Here is a 27,218-nt window from a genome sequence, read left to right as displayed (position 1 = left end):
AGAATATGAAAAGGAATATATATATGTGTGTGTATATATATATACTATAGGTATGAATATATATAAACTGGATCACTGTGCTGTCCACATGAAACTAACCACACTGTAAATCAACTACACTTCAATTTTTAAAAATTGCTTGGAGTTCCCGTCATCGCTCAGTGGTTAAAAAACCCGACTAGTAACCATGAGGTTGTGGGTTCAATCCCTGGCCTCGCTCAGTGGGTTAAGAATTCGGCATTGTTGGGAGCTGTGGTGTAGGTCACAGACACAGATTGGATCCTGAGTTGCTGTTGCTGTGGTGTAGGCCAGCAGCTGTAGCTTCGATTCGACCCCTAGCCTGAGAACCTCCATATGCTGCAGGTGTGGCCCTAAAAAGAAAGACAAAGGACCAAAAAAATAAAATAAAATAAAAATTGCTAACTGCTACTTAATGGGTATGAGGCTTTTTGGGGTGATGAAATGTTCAACTAGATAGTGATGGTTGTACAACATTATACATTTACTAAATGCCACTGAATTGAACACTTTGAAATGGTTGAATGATGACTTTTACTTTATGTGTGTTTTGCCACAATAAGAAAATAAATAACTTATTTTCCATATGAACCATAAAATATATCTTGGAGACCCATGACCATATTTTTGTTTGACCAATTAGATACTATTTCCAAGATTTTTACTTTATTATTTTGGCCACACCTGTGGCATGTGAAAGTTCCCAGGTCAGGGATCAAACCCCCACCATAGGAGTGACTAAAGTCAATGCAGTGATGATGCCAGATCCTTAACCCACTCCGCCACAAGGGAACTCCTCAACGCTTCTTTTAAAATGTATTATTGATAAACATTTCTGGATGGTAAACACCTAAAACAATGCTTTCCTCCACCTCAATCCCTACATGGGATAGTCTCTACCTTTTTTTTTTTTTCACTCAGATTCCAATGAAATGAGCTTAACTAAATCAAAATTTTTTCAACCTATCAGAAATATCATTCCTCAAAATCACTCCTTACTCTGTGAAATGAATGCCCAGACAAGTGGGTGACAGCATTATACTGCATTATGTTGACATAGCCAAGGCTCATTTTTTCCCCTGTTAAGGTTAAATTCTTAAAATATTCCTTTTCTAGAATTACACTTTCAGAGTTTTCTAAAAATGATTAGAATGACTTGTTTGGTCTTACAAATTTGAGAATCATCAGTTTCCTGGAATAATTTTCATGCCAGTAGAGAGAGACTGTAAAAATGGCAAAACCCTTAGCTGTCAGCGCCAAGTTAGAACAACGAGCCAATCAGAGCACATGTAACAGGACCTCTGGGGGCTCTTCCAAACTTAAGAGGCTCCTTTAACTCTTTTGCTTTTCGAACCTGCTTTCATAGGTTTTAGGAAACCATTTCCCTTAACTGCAACCCCTCCCTGATGTGTGGGTGTGCCAGAACAAGGACCAGCAAGAAGAAGGAAAGGGCTGCCACCCTACAGGTCCCTAAAATCAGAGAGGGGGGTCAGCCTGACAATTTCCGCTGTCAATCAAGGGGCAAATCTTTGAGGAACTTTTTACAGCTAGTATAACCTAGCTCCCCCTCATCTCACTGGTATCAGGGCTGTATGTCCCACCTGCCTCTGACAGGGTCAAGATTTTTACCAGGATTTTTGGGGAAAGGATTCAGGGTATTAGTAGGATCATCCTTGCTCCTGGTGGTGCCTCGTCAGCTCAATTTCTGTCTGCTTAGAACCCAGGTCAGCAGTTCAGACATGCCAAAGACTACCACAAAATATTTGCAGGTCTCAGTAGGAAAGAAAGAAAGAAAGAAAGAAAGAAAGAAATGGTAGAGCGTCTGGAGAAACTTGCAAATTACTTTCTCTGGTTAATAGGCGGTTAGCAGGACAACCCAGGCCGCAAGATGCGCACGTGGAAGGTGCCCACAGGCCCTCCACTCCAGGACTCTCTCCGGTGGCCTTTCTGACTAGGATGATGAGAAGGGCGCATGGGGACAGGTGCCCAGGTCTCCTCGCAGCTGAGCTCAGCCATCTACTGAGCTCACTCTGGACCCCAGAGAGTCCCTGCACATTCCTTCCAGCCGCCTTCTCTTTCCCCCCTCCTCCTGCTGTCTTTCCCTTCCTCTTTTTTCTCTGCCTCTCTTTAAAGACTGCAACAGGCCCCTAAGAGCCCATGCAACCCTTTAGCAACAAGTCAGACCTTGGGGATCAGTAGCAGGACAGCAGTGGGGGCACCCATGTCCCCAGTAAAAACCACACAGCTGGTAGAGGGATTGGAAGTCTTCTCCAGGAACAGAGAGGAAGTTGCCCCCAAAGGCACACGGTGAAGACAAGTCAGCACATGTCATCCAGGCGTGGCTGAGAGCACGGGTTCTGGGGTCAGACGTCCCGATCTCAAATCCCAGCTCTGTGGTTAACTAGGTCTTGGACCTGAGGCAAATGACTTCTCTGACCAGAGAAGTCAATTTCACTACAAGAATTGGGATAATCACAGCAATGTGACTATACAACGTGATGTGAATACACTACAGACTGTATACTTAACACTGGTTACAATCATAAATGCAACGTCATGTGGTTATTTTTCATCACGCTCTTTACAAGGGGGATAATAACAGGACCCACCTCAGAAGGTTGTGAGGGTTAAATGAGATACTGCATGTGAAGTACCTGGTACATAACATGTGCTGGCCTTCACTGTTGTGAAGAGCCATTGATTATCTGAGTCTGACCACCAGCCTGGCTCCCTGAGCTTGGACTGTAACCATGGCTCTGGGCTGTGGCATAAGACGTTGGAAGGTACCATCCCGGCCATGGAAAAGCTGGCCCTCTTGCAGGAGGAGACTCAGACCATGGGTGGAAAGGGAAGGTGCAAGGTGTGAGGGGAAGAATGGGGAGAAGCCTCACTAATGGATCTTGGGGCGATGGCAACATTGCTCTGCAATTCAGTGTCCTCCCTTCTCAGATGAGTTGGCCCGGGGTAGTCTTTTTTTTTTTTTTTTTTTTTTTTTCCCTTTCTTTTTCTTTTTAGGGCTGTACCTGCGGCATATAAAGGTTCCCAGGCTAGGGGTCAAATCGGAGCTACAGCTGCCAGCCTATGCCACAGCCACAGAAACACCAGATCCGAGCCGAGTCTGCAACCTACACCACAGCTCACGGCAACGCTGGATCCTTATCCCACTGATGGAGGCCAAGGATTGAACCTGCAACCTCACGGTTCCTAGCTGGATTCGTTTCCTCTGTGCCACAACAGTTAATGCGACCCAGGATATTCTTAACGGTTTAATCACCACCAAAATTCTGTGACTGCCTTGATGACAGGCAAAATTAGGAGTTGGGGTTTCAGAGCTGTGTGGTCTGAGACCAGCACTGTGATCCCTGGGGCCTCATATCTGCATCTGTGAATAGGGTTGGGGGAGCTACCCCACTCTGGGGAGGCTTCTTGGCTTATTATGCCAAGGAAGGGGCTGCCAAAACTTCTGTGCCAGCTCCACTGTGGGCTTGTTCTCCAGAAGGAAGCGGCTTTGGCTGCTGAATTTGCAAATCTAAATATAACACCAATGATGCCACAGGAAGGCTGGCCTGGAGGAAATGGAGGAGGAGGAAGCTGGGCCAGAACTAGAAGAGGCTGCAGAAAGGACAGAGGAGGGAAGCTGGTGATAGAACAAGGTCTGCTGCATACAAATAACAGAAGAGTCACTAAAAAGTGGCATTCTGTTTCAAAATGATGGTCAGTGGCCAGAGACTTCAACTTTGAAACAGAAATTATCTAAAAGGAAGGCATTTTTTTGTGAATTCAAGAATCCTTCCTGTTTCTCTCTCTGTCCCCTGGTCTGACATAGGTTAGAGGTTTCTGTTGTGTGATGCAACGGCAGAAGGGACCCCTCTCCTGCATTGCCAGCGGAGGGACTTGTGTTGAGGGCAGCTGTGGATCCGAATGTGCCCTGCTCATTCTGCACCCGCTGAATATTTGTGGGGTAAATAAGACATATCTTATACAAAACAAGTAACATCAAACTTTAAGGGGGAGCCCCCCAAGTGAGTAAATCAAGATAAATAATATTTTATGTAATATTTTAAAATCAAAATGAATGTCAAAAATTCCATGATGAACAAAATATTGACATTTTAAATGAAGATGGAACCAGGGCTGCTGAGTTATTTTGCCTCAAACCCGAATACGGCTGGCACGGCACTGTGTTCTAGCAACGCCTCTTTGAGAGCTGTTGGCTTTGGGGCCATTGATTCTTTCCTCTGTCCGGCTGAGGCCCTGAAGGGCACTCCTAATATTATCCCACTATTCGGGGAATCCCAATGCTGTGAACTTGAGTCAGAGTCCTCCTACTGGTCTCTCAGCCACCTGTGTTGCCATGCCCAGGCCCTTCTCCATTCTTCCATCCTAATCACAACACACCTCTGTGTAAAGAGGTGCCACTGCCTACAGATCCCATCTCCTTGGTCTGACTAATAAGGCCCTTGACCCTTTGTCTCCCTCCCACCCAACCTTATCTTTGACCACACCCTTTCCCCTATACCCCCAATCCTACTACTCTTAGCTTCTCACTAGATTCCGATTTCCTTTGAGCCTTTGCCATTGCTGTTTCCGCTGCCTAGCTGCTGTTTCTCACTCTTTTGCTGACTGAATTTCTATCTCCGCATCAGGATCCAGTTCCCAGGTCCCTTCATCTTAAAACCTCAAAGCAGTCACTCCATTCTTAGGGTTCTCACAGCTCCCTGATGCTTCCTGTTCCCAGCAAAGAATTATGAGTAATTTTCACTTGCTACCTGTCTATATTATATGATTAGCTTGTATAACTTTTTTATAAACTGAACAAACAAAACTGTTTTCATTTTAGGACCAAAAAACCAGTTGAAGACATAAAATGCAAAAGATGTCGTATAAACCAAATAGCAGTTTAAAAGTTGCTATTAACACTGGAGATTAAATGACTAATAAGTAGCCCTGCCCGACTGCTATGAATTCAGTATCCGTATAAATAAAATTTAGAGCTGTGAAATACCTGAAAGTCCACATAATCTAGTATTCTCGTTTTATAGGAGAAAATGAAGTGTTGAGTGAGGACAAGAATTGCTCAGATTTGGGGGGAGTTCCCGTCGTGGTGCAGCAGAAACGAATCCAACTAGGAACCATGAGGTTGCAGGTTCAATCCCTGGCCTTGCTCAGTGGGTTAAGGATCCCGAGTTGCTGTGGCTGTGGCATAGGCCAGCACTGTAGCTCTGACTGGACCCCTAGCCTGGGAACCCCCATATGCTGCAAGTGTGGCCCTAAAAAGCGAAAAACAAAAACAAAAACAGAAACAAACAAACAAAAAGAATTGCTCAGATTTGCACAGCCAGGAAGCTTCAGAGGCTAGAGTAGAATCTGCTTCTCTGGACTCCCAATCCAGAGCTCTTTCTCTAAATGGCCTCCCTTCCTGTGCCCAAGAAATGATCTGGAAAGGGCTGATCTTGAACTGGGCATTGGGCTGGTGGGATGAAATGAGAACAATTGTGGGTTCATAACAGAAGGTTTAATTATGTCTAAATGTCTAAAGAGTTTGGTTGAATCCAGATATTGAAGGCCTTTGAATGCCAAGCTAATGATTTTATACTTTATCCTGCAAGAAATAGGGAGACATCGAAGACTAGTCATGAGTAGAGTGACATGACAAAAGGAGCAATTTAAGAAAATGAACTTGGGGAAGGGAGAGACTGAAGGTAGGGAGACAAGATGGGAGGCTACTGGCATAGTCCCCTGTCCATGAGACTACAATGGCTGCAGCTGGGAGAGTGAACAGGTGGGTACAGAGATGGATAAGATTCATCTAAAGATGAACTGACATAGCTGGTAATAGGAGATGAATAGTCAGAGAGAGGAAAAAGTTAAGGGGAGAAAAGGCTTAGAAATTTCAAGCCTGAAGATCCAGGAACACCAGATTTCTTATCAAAATTGAAGAACAAAAATAAAATATACTATAAAATGATTAGTAGCATCTTCAAAAGAAATCCAGAGTCGATAATGTGAGATCATTTAAACTCCTGGAAAAGGAGGAAGTCAGCTAAAGAATTAGCAGACCGAGCGATGATCATTATTACATTTAAAAAAATCCATTCATAGCACAAAATATTTGAGACTGGGTGTTTTCTTTGCCTCTATATACACCAAGAAAAATACAGAAATTTCTACTCCAAATTGATCTTAGAAACATATAAGTTGGTGATACCAGGCCAGTTGCGAGGCGCACACAGATGGATGGGTACCCAACCAAGTAGATGAAGATAATTCTAGTCACTGGGGAAGTTCTGGGAGCTCAGAATGAGAATGAATCATTCTCAGCCAAGACAGAAAGCCCCACTTGATTCAACAGACACCGGGGAGCTGCTGCAGGGCCTTGAGGAAGGAGAGGCCTGATGAAAGCTGAGTTTTAGGAACATTAGCTGCACAGGGCCCAACAAACCTTCAGAGCATGGACTGGAGAGGTATGCTGCCTTTCCTGGTGTGGAGGGGAGCTGTAGGCTTGGGAGAGAAGCCAAGATTGCAGGAGAAGGACCATCCCTGTGGATACTGAAAGGATGAAACTCCAGAAGTGGATAAGATATGGGAATGAAGGAGGAGGAAGGATTTGCCTACTCTCTTTGTTTTCAAAAGAGTTGCTTGAATATGAAACCCTCTTTAAAGCATTCCTAAATCCAGATTAAATAGGGATTTTTCTCCGGTTAACATGGCTTTACATTCTACCCCTTCTGGAAAAAAACAGAGAGGAAAAAAAATACACTAAACCCTGCCTTTTCATGATTCTCTGTGAGTGCACTAAGTAGCTAAAGGAAAAGCAAAGATGTTCTCTGATTTTTTTTCCTACTAAAAAAAGTACTTCTTGGAGTTCACGTCATGGCGCAGGGGAAATGAATCTGACTAGGAACCATGAGGTTGCGGGTTCAATCCCTGGCCTCGCTCAGTGGGTTAAGGACCTGGCATTGCCGTGAGCTGTGGTGTAGGTCGCACACACAGCTCAGATCTGGTGTTGCTGTGGCTGTGGCATAGGCTGGTGGCTACAGCTCTGATTGGACCCCTAGCCTGGGAACCTCCATATGCTGTAGATGAGGCCCTAAAAAAAAGGGGAAAAAAAAGCACTTCTTGCAGATGAAACAGTCTTTTAAATCCTCTCCTGTATTTAAGAAAAATTATTAGAAAAATATCTCATAATACACAGATTTTCTTGGACTGTTCTTTGATGATCTGGCCATAAGCAGCTGCCTTCAGTGCCCCCTCTGCCCCGGTGGAGCTCTGTGTCCCACCAGGCCATCCCTTCCATGTCTTGTACTGTCGCTCCACACACGTGGAGCTGTTCTCAGCCTGCAGGCGCCTTTCCGAAGAGCAGTCAGCATCTGCGGATTCCTCTCCAACTTGTGCTCTCTGAACCAGAGTCTTCCCTGTAGTCTCTACAAAGGTCTTCTACTTTTTTTTTTTTTTCTGCGACCTACACCACAACTCACAGCAACGCTGGATCCTTAACCCATGAGCGAGGCCAGGGACCGAACCCGCAAGCACATGGTTCCTAGTCGGATTTGTTTCCTCTGTGCCACGACAGAACTCCAAAGGTCTCCTACCTTGATGCTGCTGCCAGTGGTTCTCAGTCTTGGCCTTACATTGGAATCACTTTGGGGGAGGCCTAGGTATGAGGATTATCAAAAGCTCCAGGAGTGACTCTACTCACACTGGCAAGAGCACTTCTAACTTTTCTTTCAAGAAGGAGAAGAGGTACAGAGACTGCTCATTGATGAAAGCCCTTAACTTCAATTCAGGGAATACTTATTAAGGAAGGCTGGGCTCCTGGAGTCAAAATCTGTGCTCTGATGCTAGGCTGCCTGGGAACAGGATGCAGGCAGATAAGAAGTATTGTGCTGGACTTATATTGATCCAAGCACAGGTGAAGGGACAAGCTCATTCTTTCTGCTCTTTTCCCCTGTTGAAAGGAGACCTCACACCACTGACTAAAATGCCAGTTTGCCAGTGTGTTCCTCTCCTGGGGGACAGAGTCTGGGTAAGACTTTGGCACCCCATTAATGGCATAAAGAGAAAGACTGGTTGGTAAAGATATTTCAGGCAAGAGAGGGCAGGTGGGAAGATAATCTGGAAGTTGGCAAGCCCGCTCTTTTTTTTTTTTTTACAATTAAGCCTGGCCTAGAAGGAGATAAACCTGCCCTGGTCCTTGAAAATGTGTTCTTAGCCTTCTGTGTGCATAAGAATTAACCAGCCCAGGAAGTTTGCTAAAATGAAGATTTCTGGGCCTCACCTGGGGATTTTCATTCCATTGGTATGGTTTAGGGCTCAGCAATCTGAATTTTTCTTATTTCTTGGCACATCATTTTTACTTGTACTAAACTTAGTGTTGATTAAAATGCTCTCTCCTGGAATTCCCACTGTGGTGCAATGGGATCAGAAGTGTTGACAGGGAGTTCCCATTGTGGCGCAGTGGTTAACGAATCCGACTAGGAACCAAGAGGTTGCGGGTTCGATCCCTGGCCTTGTTCAGTGGGTTAACCATCTGGCGTTGCTGTGAGCAGTGGTATATGTTGCAGACGCAGCTCAGATCCCATGGCTGTGGCGTAGGCCGGTGGCTGCAGCTCCGATTCGACCCCTAGCCGGGGAACCTCCGCGGGAGCAGCCCAAGAAATGGCAAAAAAGACAAAAAAAAAAAAAGAAGTGTCTTAGGAGCACTGGGTTGCAGGTTCGATCCCCAGCCCAACACAGCACTGCTGCAGCTGCAGCTTAGGTCACAACTGCAGCTTGGATCTGATCCCTGGCCTGGGACCTCCATATGCCTTGGCACAGCCGAAAAAGAAAAAAGAAAAAGCTCTCTCCTTATACTTGGAGACAGGTGACTATATTTGTTAGTATTAAAGACACTGTTAAGAACCCCAAATATATACATATTTTTTAATATCTACAAAGAGTACTGCTGTAGGCTAGAGACTAAAATGGCACTCGATATCAGAGCACATAAATACCCTCAGTCTCATGCAGAATTGAGGTCAGAAGATTGTCCCACAGTTTGGTGCCAATCCACCAGGTAGGTTGGGGAACGTTCCCAGCCACCCTCCCTGCCACCACCAAAAAACCCCACAGCAACAACAACAACAAAACCACAACCAAATGCAATTCTGGAGCACCTTCTGGTCTGGAGGAACTCTCCCAAGTGGAAATGTTCCCCCTTTATGTCTCCAGCAAACAGCACTGATCTGTGTTGTTTCAGGTCTAATCCAGCCCCCAGGTCTTCCACAAAAAGAGCCATTGCTATGGACTGAGGATGCCTGTGTGGGCAGGCAGTTTACAGCTATTATCTATCATTTTTACAGCAACCCTGCAAGGCAGCTAATACCAACTGCATTTCATAGATACTAGAGTTAGGTGGTCTTTAGACCACACTCTAGAAAACATTGTTTCAGAGGGTGATTAGGGTTTGAAGGTACAGGAAGGAACCTGGGATTTTCTGTTCCCTCCTGTCCCTCAAGCCTAACCCCCTGATCCAAGGTTCCCAGAAGCAAATCCTTTAGCACTCACTCCTGCGCCCAACAGCACTCACTTCTCCAGGTCTCCTCGGGTCTGGTCTGACCTTCACTCCCTACCCTCAAGAAAGGAGGGCCTTAGATTACACTGCTTCCTGTCATGCCCATCCAGGACAGCGAGACAGCGGTTCAGCTAATCAAAGACCCTCCCTTTTGCAGGGGGAAGAAAGGTACAGATAAAGACTAGGTGGCTAAGCAGATAAAACCTAAGGATGGTGCTCACTTAGGAAAATGTTCAAGATATAAGTGGAAAATGCAGATTACAGAATGTCAAGTGTGATCTTAATTGTGTAAAATCTATACATATTATACATGTGCAGTAAAAACTTGGAAGGATGTTCAATTAAATGCTAAAAGGAGGGGATGGAATTAAGAGGGACATTTTAGGTACTGTTTCTAGATTCTGATACAATGAGCAGCTACTGCATAGAACTGCCATTACAGCATCATACAAAATAGTTTCCCTGTCCTAAAATTCTCCTGTTCCACCTATTCATCCTCCCTTCCTTCCAAACTCCTGACAGCCACTGATCTTGTCACTGTCTCCATGGTTTTACTTTTTCCAGGTTCCAGTTGGAATCATATACTATGTAGCCTTTTCAGATTGGATTCTTTTACTGAGCATATATTACGTTTTTAAGCAGAAATCATCAGAAATTTTAAACCGTACAACCTATGCGACCAACCACTACTTACCTATGGCTCCATGAAAGAAATGAAAAAAAAAAAAAAAAAGAAAAAGAAAAATGGTCATCTCTTGCCTTTGAAATTATTGTAGCCCTATTCCACTCTAACAGACCTTCTGCCACAGAGGAAGCGAGTCCCAGGGCTGCTTGGACCTCCTCAACCCCACTCTGGCTCTTGATTTTCTCCAGAGCCCTTCACCAGGCTTCTTAGAGCTGTTCTGGTGCAGACAGCATCCTCTAGGTTCCATCTGGATTTCTTGGGCTTCTCCCACCTTTGGCCACAGACCCTCTCTTTATTTCCCCACAATCCTAACAGAGTTAGGATTGCATGATTATACTTCACTGACATTTGAGAAATAGTGGAAGGGAATACAACACAAAGAATGGTCCATATTTGCTACTAGACAAGGCTTCACAGGGTGTCCTGGGCTCTTCTTGAGGTTCTCCCTGCGCTGCTCCCAGCCAGAGACCACTTCAAATGTTCGCTCACCTCTGCACTATGGGAATTCTTCCTAAGGTTGACTCAACCTGGAGCGCAGGGACCAGCAACCAGGAGTCCCAGGAAGACAACAGGAAACATCCCGGTACCAGAGCCCAAGACCTGCCTACCACATCCTCATTTTCCTCACTTCCAGTTTCTGGACTGGGGTCTTTGCAGGATGAGGGACAATGAGGACAGCCCATCCCTCTCAGACAGGGCTATGGTCATACCTTAGTCCCAATATCACCACATTCTGTGCTGTTCCGTTTTGGAGCACCGTATTCGGAATGGCAAAATCCCCGCCCTGGTGCTCTGCTCAGAGCAGGTCTGGCTGCTTCTCGGTTACTGCACAATATGAGGGGCCCATCCTTCCTCTAGCCTCTTCCTCTCCACTCAGCAGCTGCAGCAAACTGTAGCTCAGGAAAAAAGTGCATGACTGTAAGATAAATAAAAATATACAGGTACCAGGTAGTCTAAATCCATACAGAGAAAAATCAAGTCCCATAAAGAAGCAACAGTCTAGGAAAGCACACGTCTACATTGGATAAGCAAAGTGGCCACTCAGCGTCTCTGTCTGAAACTTCGCACTTGGGTTAGTGGGGATTTTGATTTTCCCCAAGCAGGTATTTACTTTTTTTGGCACAACTAAAAGGCCCACAATGGAAAAAGGTATGATGCACCACAGTTGTGCTCCTGACCAGTAGAGTCAGCACCACCTGGGAACTTGTTAGAAATGCAAATTCTCCAACCCCACCACAGACCCACCCAATCAAAAACTCCGGGGGTGTAGTGAAACTCGGGGTTTCAAAGGACCTCCAGGTGATTCTGATGCAATTTAGTATGAGAATCACTGGTCTATCAGGTTCCAAAGCAAGCCGCTTCTTTGAAGGCAAAAAACAGACAATAACTTTCAAATGATGATGTGCCTTCTCTCAGGACATCGTGGGATCTGAATTTGTTGAGAACTAGGCTCAGTCAGGGTCACACATAATGACAGTGTGTTGTTAAATAACTAAATTTTAAAAAATGAACTCAAAGCTTGAAAAAACATAAAACAAGGGCAAAAAGAGGAGAATATGAGATTTGACTTGGCTTATACAGGGAATAATAATTATAATAATATGACCCGCTGACTATTTTTATTTTTTATTTTTTTCAAGGGCAGACAAACGAGGCCAAGCAGATTTGGCTCACTATTTTTAAATGCCACAGTGCTATACTGCTTTAAAATTATGTATTGATATTGTTTTAAAATGTATGTTAGATAAGCTTTGTTCTTGGTTTTATTTTGTCATAAACATGGCTGTCTCTTCACGACATTAAAAAATCAGAACATTATGATCCTATTATCTTTCTCCCCACCATGGAAGGATTATCTCTGGAAGGGATAATCAGAGTGAAGCTACTTTATGCCTTACCTGTTTTCACCTACACACAAACTTATCACAGTGAAACCACTGATGTTCAGCACCCTCTCCTGGAATAGTTCAGTTGCACATTTCTTTGCTATTGCATATGTTTTATGTTGTAGTAGAAGGGAAAAAAAAAAGTGCTCCAAAACGGAGCAGACGATGCTAGAGGGCAGCAAAAACTGTGCCTTGCACAGTGTCTGAAGAATTGATAAAATGAACACATCTTCTTGGTTTGGGGGACACTGAGTTATACTAGGTAACCTAAAGTTTGGCAGCTATCACCCAAGTCTGGCAGTGTGATGGCTATGGAAGTCAGGATTTGTGTTAACAAGATGCAGAGGGAGGAGAAAAATTTTAGACAAAAAACATATAGTTTAACAATTCAACAATTTACTAAACTTACAGATTGTAATTATTTTACTAATCTATAATTAAGAAATGCACCACATACCAAGCCAAACAAATGACAAAATTACATCAAATGCTTTTGCAATAAACAGATTTAATTTCTGTTTATCTATGCCTACAGCAAAGTCACTTCTGCAAATCAGCCTCTGGCTCCCTCTTACTCTGGCTGTGTCCCACTATTGACAAACCTCAAACAGGATCCTTCAGTCTGGCTCATTCTGCCCTTCAACCCATTAGGCATTAACATGGGCTAAAGACATTCCACTCAGTTACAGTCAGCTTAAAACCAGAGGTGCCCTCTGCTCTCCACTTCATACCGTTTCCTCCCAATCCATCCATTTCAACCTCTCTTCTTCTCTACCCCTAGACCTCCTTTCATTTTCCCTTACTCCTCTATCTCAGAGTCTCTACAGTTCCTCAGGTAAAGGGGAGCAGGGTTTGCATGGCATGTATGTGAATATATTCTAGAATACTGTACGGTTCTGAGGCAACTCAAGAGTCCAGCTCAAGGGACCCTCTGTGTGTCTCTGATGGGCCAGGTGGTCCTCTTTTCTCTCATCCATCCTTTTTTCTCTGCTGCCAAGCCTGGTACTTTGCTGGGCTCTCACATGTATGGAATCAATATGCCCAGCTTTCCTAACTGGCGATTTAAAATGTGGTCTCATTTCCTTTGTTACCCAAACTGTGACTGGGTATGGATCTTCTCATATCCGAACTTGGGCCCCCCAGTTATGTACACAGTTACCCAAGATGCAGCCTTAAGGATGTCCTGAAAGAAGTTTCTCTCATCATTCTATACCACCCTCCAGCCTGCCCTCCCTCTGCGGTCCACCCTCCATGCCAATGGAACACACTCTTCCCCACAGACAGGCCGAGGCTGGATGGCAACTCCTGACAGGATACTACTGAAGACTCAGGCACAGCGAAGAGAAATTATCTCATTGAAAATGGCTAGTGATTGCATTTGGAGTGGATAAGAAATGAGATCCTGCTGCATAGCACAGGGAACTATATCTAGCAACTAAAGATGGAACATGAGGGAGGATAATGTGAGAAAAAGAATGTATATATATGTGTGACTGGGTCACTTTGCTGTACGGTAGAAATGGACAGAACACTGTAAACCAACTATAATGGAGAAAATAAAAATCATTAAATTAAAAAAAAAAAAAGGCTAGTAATGGCCCCGTGGATGGCCCTTCTCAGAGCAGAGGCTCAGACCCAGTCTCAGGTTCAGGGCCACCTCCTCATCCCTCCAGCTCCCCACCGTTGAGACCTCCTCAGGTGTGTCTGTGTTCTTCAGGTCTTCAGGTCCTAAAAGTCATTAGACTGAGAAAGGAAAAGAGCTCCCCCAAATCCCCAGGCTAAGTTCCCATTTCTGGTTTGACAGCCTCCAAGATGCTTGAAGGCAGCAATGTCTATCCCTACGCAGCAAATATCCCACCACCTCCTTGATGCCCGACGGCCCTCCAGAAATAGCTATAGCAGAACATCAGCATAGAAGAGTCTGCCTGGAGTTAACACCTAATGGAGGACGCCAACTGGCCAGGCCAGGTGGAGTTCCTCTGACAAGCTGTCTGTCTTCTCGTCCTCTTAACTGCTCCATCGCTTCACCAAAAAGCTTTGCAGCAAAGCCCCAAACAGTTCTCCCAGATTCCAATTCCAATCAATAGGGTTTCCGAGACTCATGCTAAGCTTGTGTACCACTAATTCATATTGGCTAACAGAAGGCCCAGCTCTCAGAATCAGAGAATTCTGCATTTTTTAATGGAAAAAAATCCATTTTCTCCAAAAACAATGGCTCTATACAAGCTTTCAATTTCATTAAATAAAGGACCAATCAAATGGTTTTCTCAGAATAAAGGCAAGACTTGCCTGAAAGGTAAATTCAAATACATCACTCTTTCAAGGCAGAACCACGTGAAATTTTTTTAGATATAGTTTAAGTTAAATAATTATTATGAAGAAAACAAAACATGGTCCTACACGCTAACATTTTTTCTAATTTGTACATTTTTCTAATTACAGCTGGCTTTGAAAACAACCATTTAACAACTTCTTGCATATTCTTCTAAAAAGTTATGCACATACCAATGCACATGCATATATATATATGTCTTTTTTGCATACAAAAAAATCATATGCATACTCTGAATTTGCCTTGCTTCTTTTTTCTCCTCATCCTTCATTTTCATTTTACACAATGATATCTCTTGGGTATATTCACATATCAGCAATAGAGAGGTATTTTTTCAAAGTCCATGGTATTCTGTTTATTGCTTTATCAATATTTATTTAACTAGTTCCCTTTTAATGATAAATGGGCATTTAGGTTGTTTAAGTGGGAGAGGCAGGAAAGTTTAGGATTATTACGTGTAATTCTAGAATAAACATGCTGCTATGTATGTATTTGTACAGTTTGTGACTATGCTCGTTAAGGTAAATTCCTAGCAATGGAATTTCCAGGTCAAAAGGCATGGATGGCAGTTTTAAATATTGACAGACATTGATTGTAATCATTTACATTCCCAAGAATATCTGTATTCTCACACCCTTGCCAACCCTGGGGATTATTACACTAAGTTTTGCCAGGCTGGTAGGCAGAATACGACATCATCTTGTTGTTCCCATTTAGATTCTTTAAATGTAGGTGATGTTAAATTACTTTTCATTGGTCTGTTGGCCATTTTTTTTTTTTCTTTTTCAGGGCTGCACCCATGGCATATGGAGGTTCCCAGGCTAGGGGTCAAATTGGAGCTGTAGCGGCTGGCCTATACCACAGCCACAGCAATGCAGGATCTGAGCCTCATCTGTGACCCACAGCTCAAGGCAACGCTGGATCCTTAACCCACTGACAAGGAGAGGGATCGCAACCTCACGGTTCCTAGCCTGATTTGTTACTACTGCACCACGATGGGAACTCCACCAAAAAAAAAAAAAAAAGGGTATTTTTTTCTGTTAGCTCTGTGTTTATAACTTTGCTCATTTTTCTATTGAATTGTTCAACTTTATTACTTAGTTGTAAAATTTCTTTGTTAACCAAAACATAGTCATTATTATTATATTATTATTATTATTATTAGGTATTGTGAGTATTTCTTCCAGTACGTCATATATTTTTTAATTTTGTGCATATTACTTTTTTGTTCTGCAGAAGTTCCAAGTATTTATGCAATCAGATTCATTCATCATTTTCTTTATGGCTTCTGTGTATGTACAACTTTTAGGTGACAGTTTTCCCAGATTCTACTTAGTAAAGTTAACAACGACAACAAAAATCTTGGGCCTGATTTCAGTCTACACTGCGTCCTTCAAGGTAGTTCCGTGTTTGCAATGTGGATGCTCCAAGGACAAGGAGTGATGAACAGGGAGGCTTATGAGAGATCTGAAGGCTTTTGCCGCACTTGCCTCCTCAGAACAGACAGATCTCAGGATCATAATTCCTTCTACAGCCTAAGCCTGACCAGATCAGTGGCAAGGGGCATGGCCCAATGACCACACTCCTTATAGAATCCGTCACATTTTCTCTTTGCTCAAGTAATAGTCATCTTAATTAAATACAATATAACTCATGCTGTTTGGGGGTTTTATTGTATGTTTTTTTTTTCTACTTTTGTACTCAAAAAGGATAGAAGTTTTTTTTAAAAAATCAACCTAATTTTTGGGTTGTTTTTTTGTTTTTTTGCTTTTTAGGGTGGCACCCGCGGCATATGACGGTTCCTAGGCTCGGGGTCAAATCAGAACTATAGCTGCCAGCCTATGCCACAGCCACAGCAATCCGAGCAGCGTCTGAGACCTACACCACAGCTCATGGCAACGCTGGATCCTTAACCTACTGAGCGAGGCCAGGGATCAAACCTGCAACCTCATGGTTACTAGTCAGAATCGTTTCTGCTGCACCACAACAGGAACTCCAAAAAATCAACCTAATTATTAATATTTTCTGTTTACTTTCATTTCTTACAGGCAGCTTCAAAAAATAGTTCATGACATGAAGAACAATGAAGGTGGAATAATGAACAAGATCAAAAAGTAAGTTAGACACCACAGCACTATGTGAGCACTTATTCAGGTGAATAACATCTTATGTCAGCCTGTGCTAAGTGGAAGGAAACAAAGTTCCCTGTTACCCCAGTGGGGAATTGCAACCTCTTTAGCATGTGACCCTTCCTTACTTGTGGCTAGAGTCCTGGTTGTCAGATCCACATTCAGGAAACATGGTGAGTGAAGGGGCGCTGGTTAGGCAGCTTGCTTTTCCCTCTTGCTGAAGGAAAGGCGAGCTATGCCATTCAAGGTGCTTGGCAAACATCAAAAAATATGTTTATAGAAACAGGACAATCAGCTTCTTTAACCACTTACCCAAGGGCCAAAAGAGAAACTGCAAGAACACAGCCTGACTTCTTCAGGTTGCCACAACTGTCTTCCATGTTTTGATTTCTTCTTTTTCAATTATGGCCTTAAAATGGTATTTTCAATTGGCACTTAGAGAGGGAATGTTAGAACTGCAAATCTTCCTGCATACAAAAAAAAAAAAGTCTCTAGGTGGTTTGTTTTTTTAAGAATAGAAATTGTACCTTGTAAACATCTGCATTTGCCACTCAAAATCTAAGTCAAGCAGTTCCTGTTGTGGCTCCACAGAAACAAATCTGACTAGCATCCATGAGGATGAAGGATCGACCCCTGGCCTTGCTCAGTGGGTTAAGGATCTGGCATTGCCGTGAGATATGGTGTAGGTCGCAGATGTGGCTTGGATCCCATGTTGCTGTGGCTGTGGTGTAGGCTAGTAGCTGCAGCTCTGATTCAACCCCTAGCCTGGGAACTTCCATATGCCATGGGTGTGGCCCTTAAAAGACAAAAAAAAAAAAAAAATCTAAGTCAAGAGGAAAGGGGAAATGGTATTCTGCCAAGTTTTTGTTTAAGGCTTTTTTGGTTTTGTTTTTATGAAAGTAATTCAGATTAACCAGGAAAAAATTCAGAGTTCAAAATTGTCATAAGTCAAAATCTCTCACTTTCTCTTGTCACCACCCTAACCCACTCCTCAGAAATGGACACCGCATGAGTGAGTGGTATATATATCCATGTATCTTTTAAACAGATAATTAATAGTCTGCCATAAATGTATTATCATTCATTTAACCAGCTATATATTGGTGAACATCTTTTAAAGTGGGATGATTAGGGGTAGTTCTCTTCTGGTGCAGTGGGTTAAAGATCCAGCATTGTCACTCCTGTGGCTTGGGTCACTGCTGTGGTGCGGGTTTGATCCCTGGGCTGGGAACTTCCATATGCCACAGGCGTGGCCAATAAAAAATAGTAAATAAGCATGGGAGTGGGAGTTGGAATGTACATTTTTAGAGGCCAATTTGATAATGTCTATCAAAATTTTGTGACCATTTCCTTCAGTTTACCTGTCACAAATAATAGCTCAATAAATATTCTTTGCAGACTTTGAGTATACCAGAAAGCTAAACTCCTGAATTGAAATTTGTAGTTGCTGAGTGGAAGGATTTATACCCTTGAAATTGTGATCGATATTACCAAACTGCTGTCCCAAAATTTTGTACAATCAGTAGTGGATAAAAGTTCATTTCCCGGTGCTTTTGGAACAATATATTTTCTTCTCCTCCTCCCCCCTCCCCTCCCCACCCTTCTTCTTCTTTTTGGTCTTTGCTAAACTTAAGAGTAAGAAATCCCTTGTATAGTGTTTTTAGGCGTTAAAATGGAAACAAGTTTCAATACGTATAACTGATTACCATAAAATAGTTAAAATAGCCTTCTGCTTGTGAGGTAGTGCTCATTTCATACAGAACTTGAATTTGTCTTCGTATTTTGGTCCATGACTGGGAAAGGTGTGTGATCATTTTCATTTCTTATTTCTGATGCCTAGAGAATCTCATTGAAATGAGGGAACGCTGCTAGTCACTGTTTTAATCACTAGCAATTCTAGATGAATTATCCCACAGTTGTCAATCTCAAATACACCATTTTTCTCAATAATATGAAGTCTTTGCATAAACTGTCTCTCTATTCTATGCTTATAGCAGCCATGGAGCTCAAATTTTCCAGATAATTTCAGTTTCACTCTGCCTAGTATCCTCAAATGCACTTTTACTTGACAAGCCATGTTTTCTTCAGAGCTTGTATCCTGGGTGAAGTCAATGGCCCTCTGGGTCTAGTGCCCCACAGTTAAGCTCTCACTTGTAACCAGGCAACAGGTGCCACCTTGAAAGGAGGAAGCACAGTTGAGCACACTGGTTTCCTAACACAAAAGCGTGACAGAGTTGTCACTGGTTCACGGCCGAATGCGAAAATAAGGACCTTGAAGTGTTGGGGGTTGGCATGCAGCTGCTGGCTGCTCAGTGAGCCCCAAACCACACCTCTTATTCCTGGTCGGTGTTCAGTGACCAACAGGCCTTTCTTGAATCTGTCTTTTATTCTGAGATGATGACTTTTACACATTCAGGGGTATTAAAATACTCTTTCTTTGTTTTTTGAAATGATGGCAATAATGAGTAATAGTTGGTTTGTGTTTTTTGAAATCTTACTGTTCCATGATCAGACCTGGCACCAGATTCAGTTTTGTTTTTGTTTTGCTTTTCTGCATCACCTTGGACAATCTCTCTTTCTGGACCTCATTATAGGTCTAATGACAGCATCTTCCCAGCTTGTCCTGCTGGCTTGCTGAGAATTGAATGAAATAATAGATTGGAGAGACTTCACGGAAATAAAAAGCAGAATTTCTAGGCAAATATAACTATTATTATATTTGCAACATTATAGTTCTCGTTTATAAGAACTATATTTATATGTTTTTGCACTTAAACAAATGAATTTCTGAATTTCATTTTTTCCAAAAAAATGAAATACATTTTGTATGTAATAGTTACCTTATAGGCTGCATCTATAAAGAGATGTGATATTTTAGTAAATGAAGGCTGCAGGGTTTTGTATAGGTTATATTTGTATACATTTTAAATTTCACTAAGCAAATCATTATTAGGTAAAACGGTAACTATTATTAAAATAATTATATATAAACCTTACACATTTTCAAGTAATGGAAAAGGAAGTGGTGTCAGAACTTATAAAAAGCCTAAAAACTGGGATCTATTTTTCAAATATAATTTTCATTTTCTCCTTTTAATGAGTAAGGAAGCACTGTGAATATTCAGAACATTTCATATGTGCATAAAGATAGTAGTTTTGAGAGTGTTTGAAACGGTTCAACTTCTAATCTAAAAATCATAGTCCCCAACTTGGAGACACTCACTGCTCACTTATCTGACCTTTTTTTTCAATAGTACAAAAATAATTTCTGTCCAACCTATAACTAAAATGCTGATTATAGCTAATTGTTTCCTATTATTAAAGTGTTTATTAAATTTTTTTAAAAAATAGAGTTGATGAGGAGTTCCTGTGGTGGCTTAGTGGAAATGAACCCAACTAGTATCCATGAGGATACAGGTTCGATCCCTGGCCTCACTCAGTGGGTTAGGGATCCAGCATTGCCATGAACTGTGGTGTAGGTCGCAGACGCGGCTCAGATCTGGTGTTGCTGTGGCTGTGGCGTAGGCCAGTAGTTACAGCTCTGATTCAACCCCTAGCCTGGGAACTTCCATATGCCATGGGTTAGGCCCCAAAAGAAAGAAAGAAAGAGAAAAAAAAATAGAGTTCCATCTTCTCTAACCTTCCTATCAACCAATCAACATTTGCCTTCCTTGAGCCCTTACTAGTATTCTAATCCTTACTAGTATTCTAACCCTTAACTAGTATTCTAACCCTTACTAGTATTCTAACCTCTCAGAGCCCTTCACCTCCCAACTTCACCTTTGCCAAGTCATAGCCACACTGTGCACTGGGGAAATGGGGAGAAGTGGGAAACCTCTGACTAACAGTTTCTCTGAGTTTACAATACATTTAGTCTTGCATGTGATGGGTCCAAAAAAAGCCATTATTCTATTAGTTATTTATCCAGCATCTCTATATATTTATATTATGGGCCTTGACAACAGTTGTCCTACCCACTGACCATCTGCCTAATTTGCTACCTACAGGCTGAAAGTCAAAGCACCTCCAAGTGTTCCTCGAAGGGATTATGCCTCAGGTAAGAGTATTCCTAAAATACTTGGACCCTCAAATAGTCTAATGTTACTTATTGAAAAGGGAACACTTTTCTACCCATCTGAAAACAAACAAACAAAAAAAGCCCATCCTAATTTTAAGAATGACCAAATCTATGAGGCATTTGACTATAATGGGGATGTAGCTGTCCTTCAATCCATTCGTTTACTTATCTACCTATCAAATATGTTTAAGCAATTTCCACGTGCCAGGCACATACAGTGTCTTAGGTAGGAATACAGTAAAAATAAGATAAAATTTCCATATTCGGAGTTCTTAGTCTAGAAGGGAAGACAGATGATGTTAAAAACAATTATGATTCAGTGTGATAGGGAAGCACCAGTTCTATGGAAGTACATAGCAACAATATCTAATCTAATCTGAGGTGGAGAATGTGGAGGGAGTGGGGAAGGGAAGGCTTCCTAGAAAAATATACTTGAGGATCAGTTGAGGGGGGGATGGAATAAATTCTTGATGGCATATGCTCAATCCTCTCCAAATTTTAGCCCTGCAACCCCATTCTAACTAGGATCAACTCTGTCAGGAAAGAGGAGTTAGTCTTGAGATTGTTAGCATTTATGGCAGTAGTAAGCTAACATTTTCCACCTCATTTTCCTTTTCTGGAACAGATGCATTGAGAGTATAGGTCTAAAATCTCTTTCTACTGGCTTCAATATAAAGAGGTCCTGGATATAGACAGACCTTTAGAGCCCTCAGTGAAAACCACAGGGCTATAGACATTGATAAAGACTCTTCCACTACAGGGCAACAGCTAAAACCAAATCACAACGTTAAAGGATGATGATTTTTTTTTCTCCCACTGATCAAGACAGCATTAAATCAGATAGTTGAGTTCCTCTTGGGTTTGATGGAATCTTATCATACTGAGAAATGCTGACCAGCATACCAAGTCTGGTCACTGATCCGCTGGACCACCTTCCAGAACTCACTAGGTCACAGCATATTTATTGACCTCACATTGCCAATCAGTCAGCAAGTCCAGACAGTTGACCAGTGGATTCCTTTGGAATTTGGAGCTAAAATATAAAGATCCTATCCCAACCTTTGAAATCTACTTACTTTGTCTATGGCTGTACCACCCCGAATGCACCCAATCCTGTCTAAAATCTACTTAAACAAAAGTTAATGAGAACAAATACATTTTCCCCTCCACGTTGTAAAAAAGAAAATAGAAGTCTGCATCTCTTAAGTACCCAAAAATTTGACTGGAAGATAGGGAATCATGGAGACTCAGGTTTGAAAGGAGCCCCAGAGGTCATACAGTCTAACATCTAATCCAATGCTTAAAGTACCTCCACCACCACACAACACAAATGAGGCCAACTTTCTGCTTGGACACCTCCTGTGATGCCCTCCCAAGCCTATCTGCAGAGTCAGGAAGAGACAGCCCTGGAGGGATATAGATGCAATTCATTTCCTTGTGGCTTCCTAAGTCTGTTCTGTGGCCATATAGTCAAATTTTTTAATGTTAAGTAAAGTGTAAATAGAGTTGTTCTGTGCAACAGAGGGATAGAATTAAGAAATTGGGTCAACTGAATGGCTTCTTCTCTAGAATAGACATCTCCGGGTATTGCAGCTATACCACACACTCTTTGATTCACTCAACAAATATTACACAAGTGTGTCCTGTTTGATACTCACTGTGCTAGATATGTAATGGGGAACAAAATATAGTCCTTAACCTTGAAATGCCTAATGACTCACGGAGAGTCAGATAATAAATCAGAATGCAAAGAGGTAAGTACAAATTACCCAAAATGGTAACTGCTCTGAAGGAACATGGCAGATGGAGTGATAAGGAATCAGTATGGGATGAGGGAAAAACCTAAGTGGTCAGAGAAGGTCTCTCTGAGAAGATGACATTCAATTTGAATCCTAGGGAATTAGCAAGAACATTTGTCAGTTTGTAGATGACTCAACAGCACTGGAGATCCTGGACACAAACATTAGGAGCTCAGATGCAATTCAATCTGCCTGACTTCAGGGTGAACATCTCCTGATGGCACCTTCATTCTCAACTGTCTCCTAGCTCCTCCCCTCCCCAAGCCCCCTTTTCCTCTACTTTTTTTTTTTGTCCTTTTGCCATTGCATGGGCCGCTCCCATGGCATATGGAGGTCCCCAGGCTAGGGGTCGAATTGGAGCTGTAGCCACTGGCCTACACCAGAGCCACAGCAATGTGGGATCCAAGCCACGTCTGCAACCTACACCACAGCTCACGGCAACACTGGATTGTTAACCCACTGAGCAAGGCTGGGGATCGAACCCGCAACCTCAAGGTTCATAGTCGGATTCATTAACCACTGTGCCACGACAGGAACTCCTTCCTCTACTTTTTACTTGGGAAAAAGACAGGTAGTATTCATGTTTTAGTCACCCTTTGCCCAACCCACACATGCTGAAGACCAGCCTTGATTCCTCCTCTTCCTTCAACCTCTACAAAACAATTAATCTCTGAATCTTATTTCTTTCTTTTCAGTGTCTCTCAGATATTTTTTGCCCTTCTCTATTTACATAGCTACTGCTCAGACTCTGGTCATTTCTTGCTTGTCCCAGTACAGATGCCTCTAGTTGTCTCCTAAATTCCTAATTGCATGGAGCCTTCCTAACCTCCACCAGAAAATAGTTCTAAAGTACTTTTGCTTAAATATTTTCAAGGCTCTACATCAACACAAGGAACTGCAAACCACCAAGCCTGCCTACAAGGTCCTTCAAGGCCTAGCCACTAACTGGCTGTGTAACCTTGGGCAATGTCCTTATCTATATCATGGCGGACTGAACCAGTAGGATCTGTTAGGCTCCCAGCCAAGCTAACACTCTACACTCTGGCAGAAACACAAGTCTTGGGAGCCCAGAGCCCAGTGATGAAGCAAGCCTCTCCTAACCTTTGGTGGATTTAGGAATTTGCCTCTTCCAACCTCCTTGATGCTCAAAAGTATTCCCTTTTTGACCTCAGACACCTGCTCTCTTACCTGAAACCCTCCAACCCCCAGCAAATAGTCTTGATATCAGTTCATTCATACTTAGTCTCTCTTGGAGCACACAAAGGTCCAAGCACACAAATGGCCCAACCAGGTCTTCTAAGTCTTTGCTACTTGAAGTGTAATTCCTAACCTGACAGCATTAGCATCAGTTGGGAGTGTGTTAGAAATGCAAAATCTCTGCTCCACCCTAGAACTACTGGGTCAGAATTTGCATTTTATCAAGAACTCCAAGGGATTTGAATGAATATTGAATTTGAGAAACCCTGCTATAAACCACCAGCCCTGTCCTTATTGATTCTCTTAAGTTGAAAGACAAATCTATTGAAGTTCCAGAATCTTTAAAATTCATCCTATTGTGTCATACGACCAATAGGGCCTTACTAGTTACCTCACTTTTACACTCAATCCCTGGAAAAGGTTCTTTTGGCAAAACCACCATCATTGCCTGCAGTTACTAACCCCCTTGATACTCCCTGCCCTTCCTCCGCAATTCAAGTCCCAGGAGTATTTCCAGCCACTTCCTTTGAGCTCTAGAGTTCCTTCACAGCTGCGAGCCTGGGGCCTCAGAAACCAGCCCTGACAGTTCCTCCTGAACCTAGGGAGTCTTCAAGGACCTCGGAGGCCCCAGTGCTTGGAGACTGTAGCCCACCAGACCTCCAGAGTCCAGGAGGACTTCCAGGTGCTCCCTGGAGGCCTGTACAGATTTGGTCCACCCAAGCCTCCTGAAGCAGCCCCACCTGTTTCCCTCCTCTGGACACTGGAATTATGTCCTCTTTCCAGTCCCAGAAGCAAATGGCTTTGCTTCCAAACCTTTTAAGCCAAGCCAGAGAGTGTGTTGACCTTGGTGATGCTAACCTTCAGAGAGCAGAGGATGGAAAAGGCCAGTACCTCCCAGAGGTCAGCAGAAGAGTCACCACAGTCCCTCCTCTAGTTAGAGTCTGGAAGGACAAAGAATGGAGCCTGGAACTCCTACAAATGCAGGTCAGGCCAGTGTGCAAACTGCTGCTTTCACTTTAGACCCCACAACCCTACTTGGGCTCTGAGGAGGGAACATTGCTCATAGGGACCTCCTGGTCCACTGAGCAGACTATATCCTTCCTGCGCAGTTGGCATTGCTGTGGGAAGGTAAGATATCCAAAATATGTTGGGTATTTACTCCATCCTGGGCATTATGCTAAGCTCCTTACCAGCATTAGCTCAGTTAATCTCCCATTGGAACATTATATAGAAATGGCTGTCTTGGTTTTACAAAAGAGGAAAATGAATCTCAGGAATATTAAGTGATCTGCCCAAGGTTACTGCTGCCACTAAAAGGAAAACCCACTCCAGGCTCCCATTCCACTGTTCCTCCCTCTGACCCAAGCTGGGTCATTTCTTGGCATTTCTTCTTTTGATTTTTAATTATTATTTTTTTTTAGGGCCACAGGTGTAGCATATGTAAGTTCCCAGGTTAGGGGTCAAATTGGAGCTATAGCTGCTGGCCTATACCACAGCCACAGCAACAAGGGATCCGAGCCGCATCTGGGACCTATACCACAGCTCACGGCAACATCAGATCCTTAATCCACTGAGCAAGGCCAAGGATCGAACCTGCATCCTCAGGGATACTAGTCGGGTTCATTTCTGCTGACCCACAATGGGAACTCCCCATTTCTTCTTTTTATTTCTGAAAGCCTCAGACCTAGCTCTGCTTCCTGAGCTTCCAGAGCTGAAGAGCCTCCTGTATCTTTGAATCTGAGGTCTGGCTCAAGAAGGAAGGAGGGAGGCAGGGGAGATCAGTCATGGTGATCCCAGAGTCTTCTGGGGTCATTGCAGAAGCTCCACTGGTCACTCTGCAACCCCTGAGAGGTCAGAACTGACCATGGCCTCTCTCCTTGTAACCTAGGGCCCTGATATCCAGGGCTATTGTTATGTCCCCAGGAGGTCCACCTTCTCCTCCCACCACTGATGTCCTGCAGGGAGATCAGAGCCATGATAAAGGGGAGAGAACTCAGGGGAAAGGAAGGTACTTGAGCAGGATTCCTGGGTAAAACAGCCACCACAGAAGCACAGAGCATGCATAACAACTCTTTGTGTACAAAAGAGTGAATTATAACCTGCTTTTACCCCCATCCTCGTGAAGTCAGCCTTTACTTGATTTTTTGTCTCCCTGGTGATCCTCTAACTGGTGATACCAGCAAAGCTGACATGGGGAGAGCTATATTCAACATCAGTCCTGCCTGATGGAAATAAAAATAGAAGAATGAAACTTGGACACATTTTAAAACCTAGAAAGTCCTGAAGGATCACCCAAACCAAGTTTCTTATGTTAGGAATAACTGGAGACCAGAAAGGCACTGTGGCTGCCCGAGGCCACATAGCCAGCTGATGACTAAGCAAGGACTGTGTCCCCCTTGTCTGCACACTCCCCTCATTAACTGGGCTGGATGAATGAACAGACTAAGGGAATTTCTAAGATGTTAAGTATTTAGTTGTAAATCACCTTCCCCAGCCAGCCTGGATTCGGCCTTGGCCTCAGCTCCCCACATGGTCACATCTCTCTCTCCTCTCCAGTATACCCAGTGGGACTGTCCACTCATTGCCTCCCCACAACCTGTGTAGTTCTGCTTTCTGTTCCTCCCTTGTGTCTGTCCCCACCACCACAGCTAGACCACCCTCCTTCCTTCTCTTCTTCCTGTGTCCTGCCAGTCTTCCTACTGGTTCCTTGCATCCCACCACTAGCTCTGCAAGAGGAGAAATGTGGAGGGCCCAGTGGCCTAGAGCACAGCTTCTAGAGTGGAAGCAGGACCTAGGCTAAGGCTGTGTCGACACGTAGATATGGAATACGCCCCTCAATGCCCATGGCTGGATGCCACCAGATCTGCGCCAGGGTCTCCGGTACTCCTGATGACCCTGGATCAAGAGGCTGACTTCACAGCCTCTCCTTCGCCCCTTCCCATCAGCTCTCAACACAGTCCTTTACAGACCTTCCAGCCATCCCTTCCCTTTCCCAATCCCCCCAGTCTGGTGCAGCCTCTGTCTCTTCACACCTGGATTATTCAGACACCATCCTCATCAGCCTCCCCATCTCCAGCTTGTCACTGAGTCTGTAGTGCCCCATGGGGCTGGAGCATCCCCTTGGCTGTCAATGAATCTAGCTTTGTTCACCTGTTGGCATATTTCCCTGTGACTCTCCAGTGTAGCTCATCCATTCTCTGTGCCTCATGGATGCCTCCTTCCATCCATTGGCTAAGCTGGGACCAACACACAAGCCCATCTTAGGGGATAAGGAAGACACCCTTCTTCATCTTCATTCTCTCGCCCAAGTCCTGCTTGTCCTTCAAGGCCCAGTTCAATCATACCTTAGGCACCCAGCCTCATGGAACCTGGCAGCCCTCACTGGTCATAATTCCAGGTGCTGGGACATCCATCAGGAACCTTTACACCAGCCCGTATTACCTTCAGTCTGATACATGACTGCTTCTCTAGACTCTAGGTCTTTTATTTCCATCATAGAGGCGGGCTTGGTGAGAAGATCTTGGGCTTTGGGGTCCTTTAG

General features: G+C 43.4%; 1 protein-coding gene across 1 annotated transcript in view; it reads left to right on the top strand.

Annotated features, from left to right (window-relative positions):
* The window catches only part of BLNK (B-cell linker), an 84,945-nt gene that overhangs the window by 10,815 nt on the left and 46,912 nt on the right, over positions 1 to 27,218 (top strand). Inside the window, exons 2-3 of the mRNA XM_001928233.5 lie at positions 16,523 to 16,588; positions 20,611 to 20,660. Of these exons, the coding sequence (XP_001928268.1) occupies positions 16,523 to 16,588; positions 20,611 to 20,660 (116 nt within the window). The remainder of the gene's footprint in view (positions 1 to 16,522; positions 16,589 to 20,610; positions 20,661 to 27,218) is intronic.

This window comes from Sus scrofa, chromosome 14 (assembly GCF_000003025.6).
Source record: "Sus scrofa isolate TJ Tabasco breed Duroc chromosome 14, Sscrofa11.1, whole genome shotgun sequence".
NCBI lineage: Eukaryota > Metazoa > Chordata > Mammalia > Artiodactyla > Suidae > Sus > Sus scrofa.
This window is presented reverse-complemented; position numbering and strand designations above follow the sequence as displayed.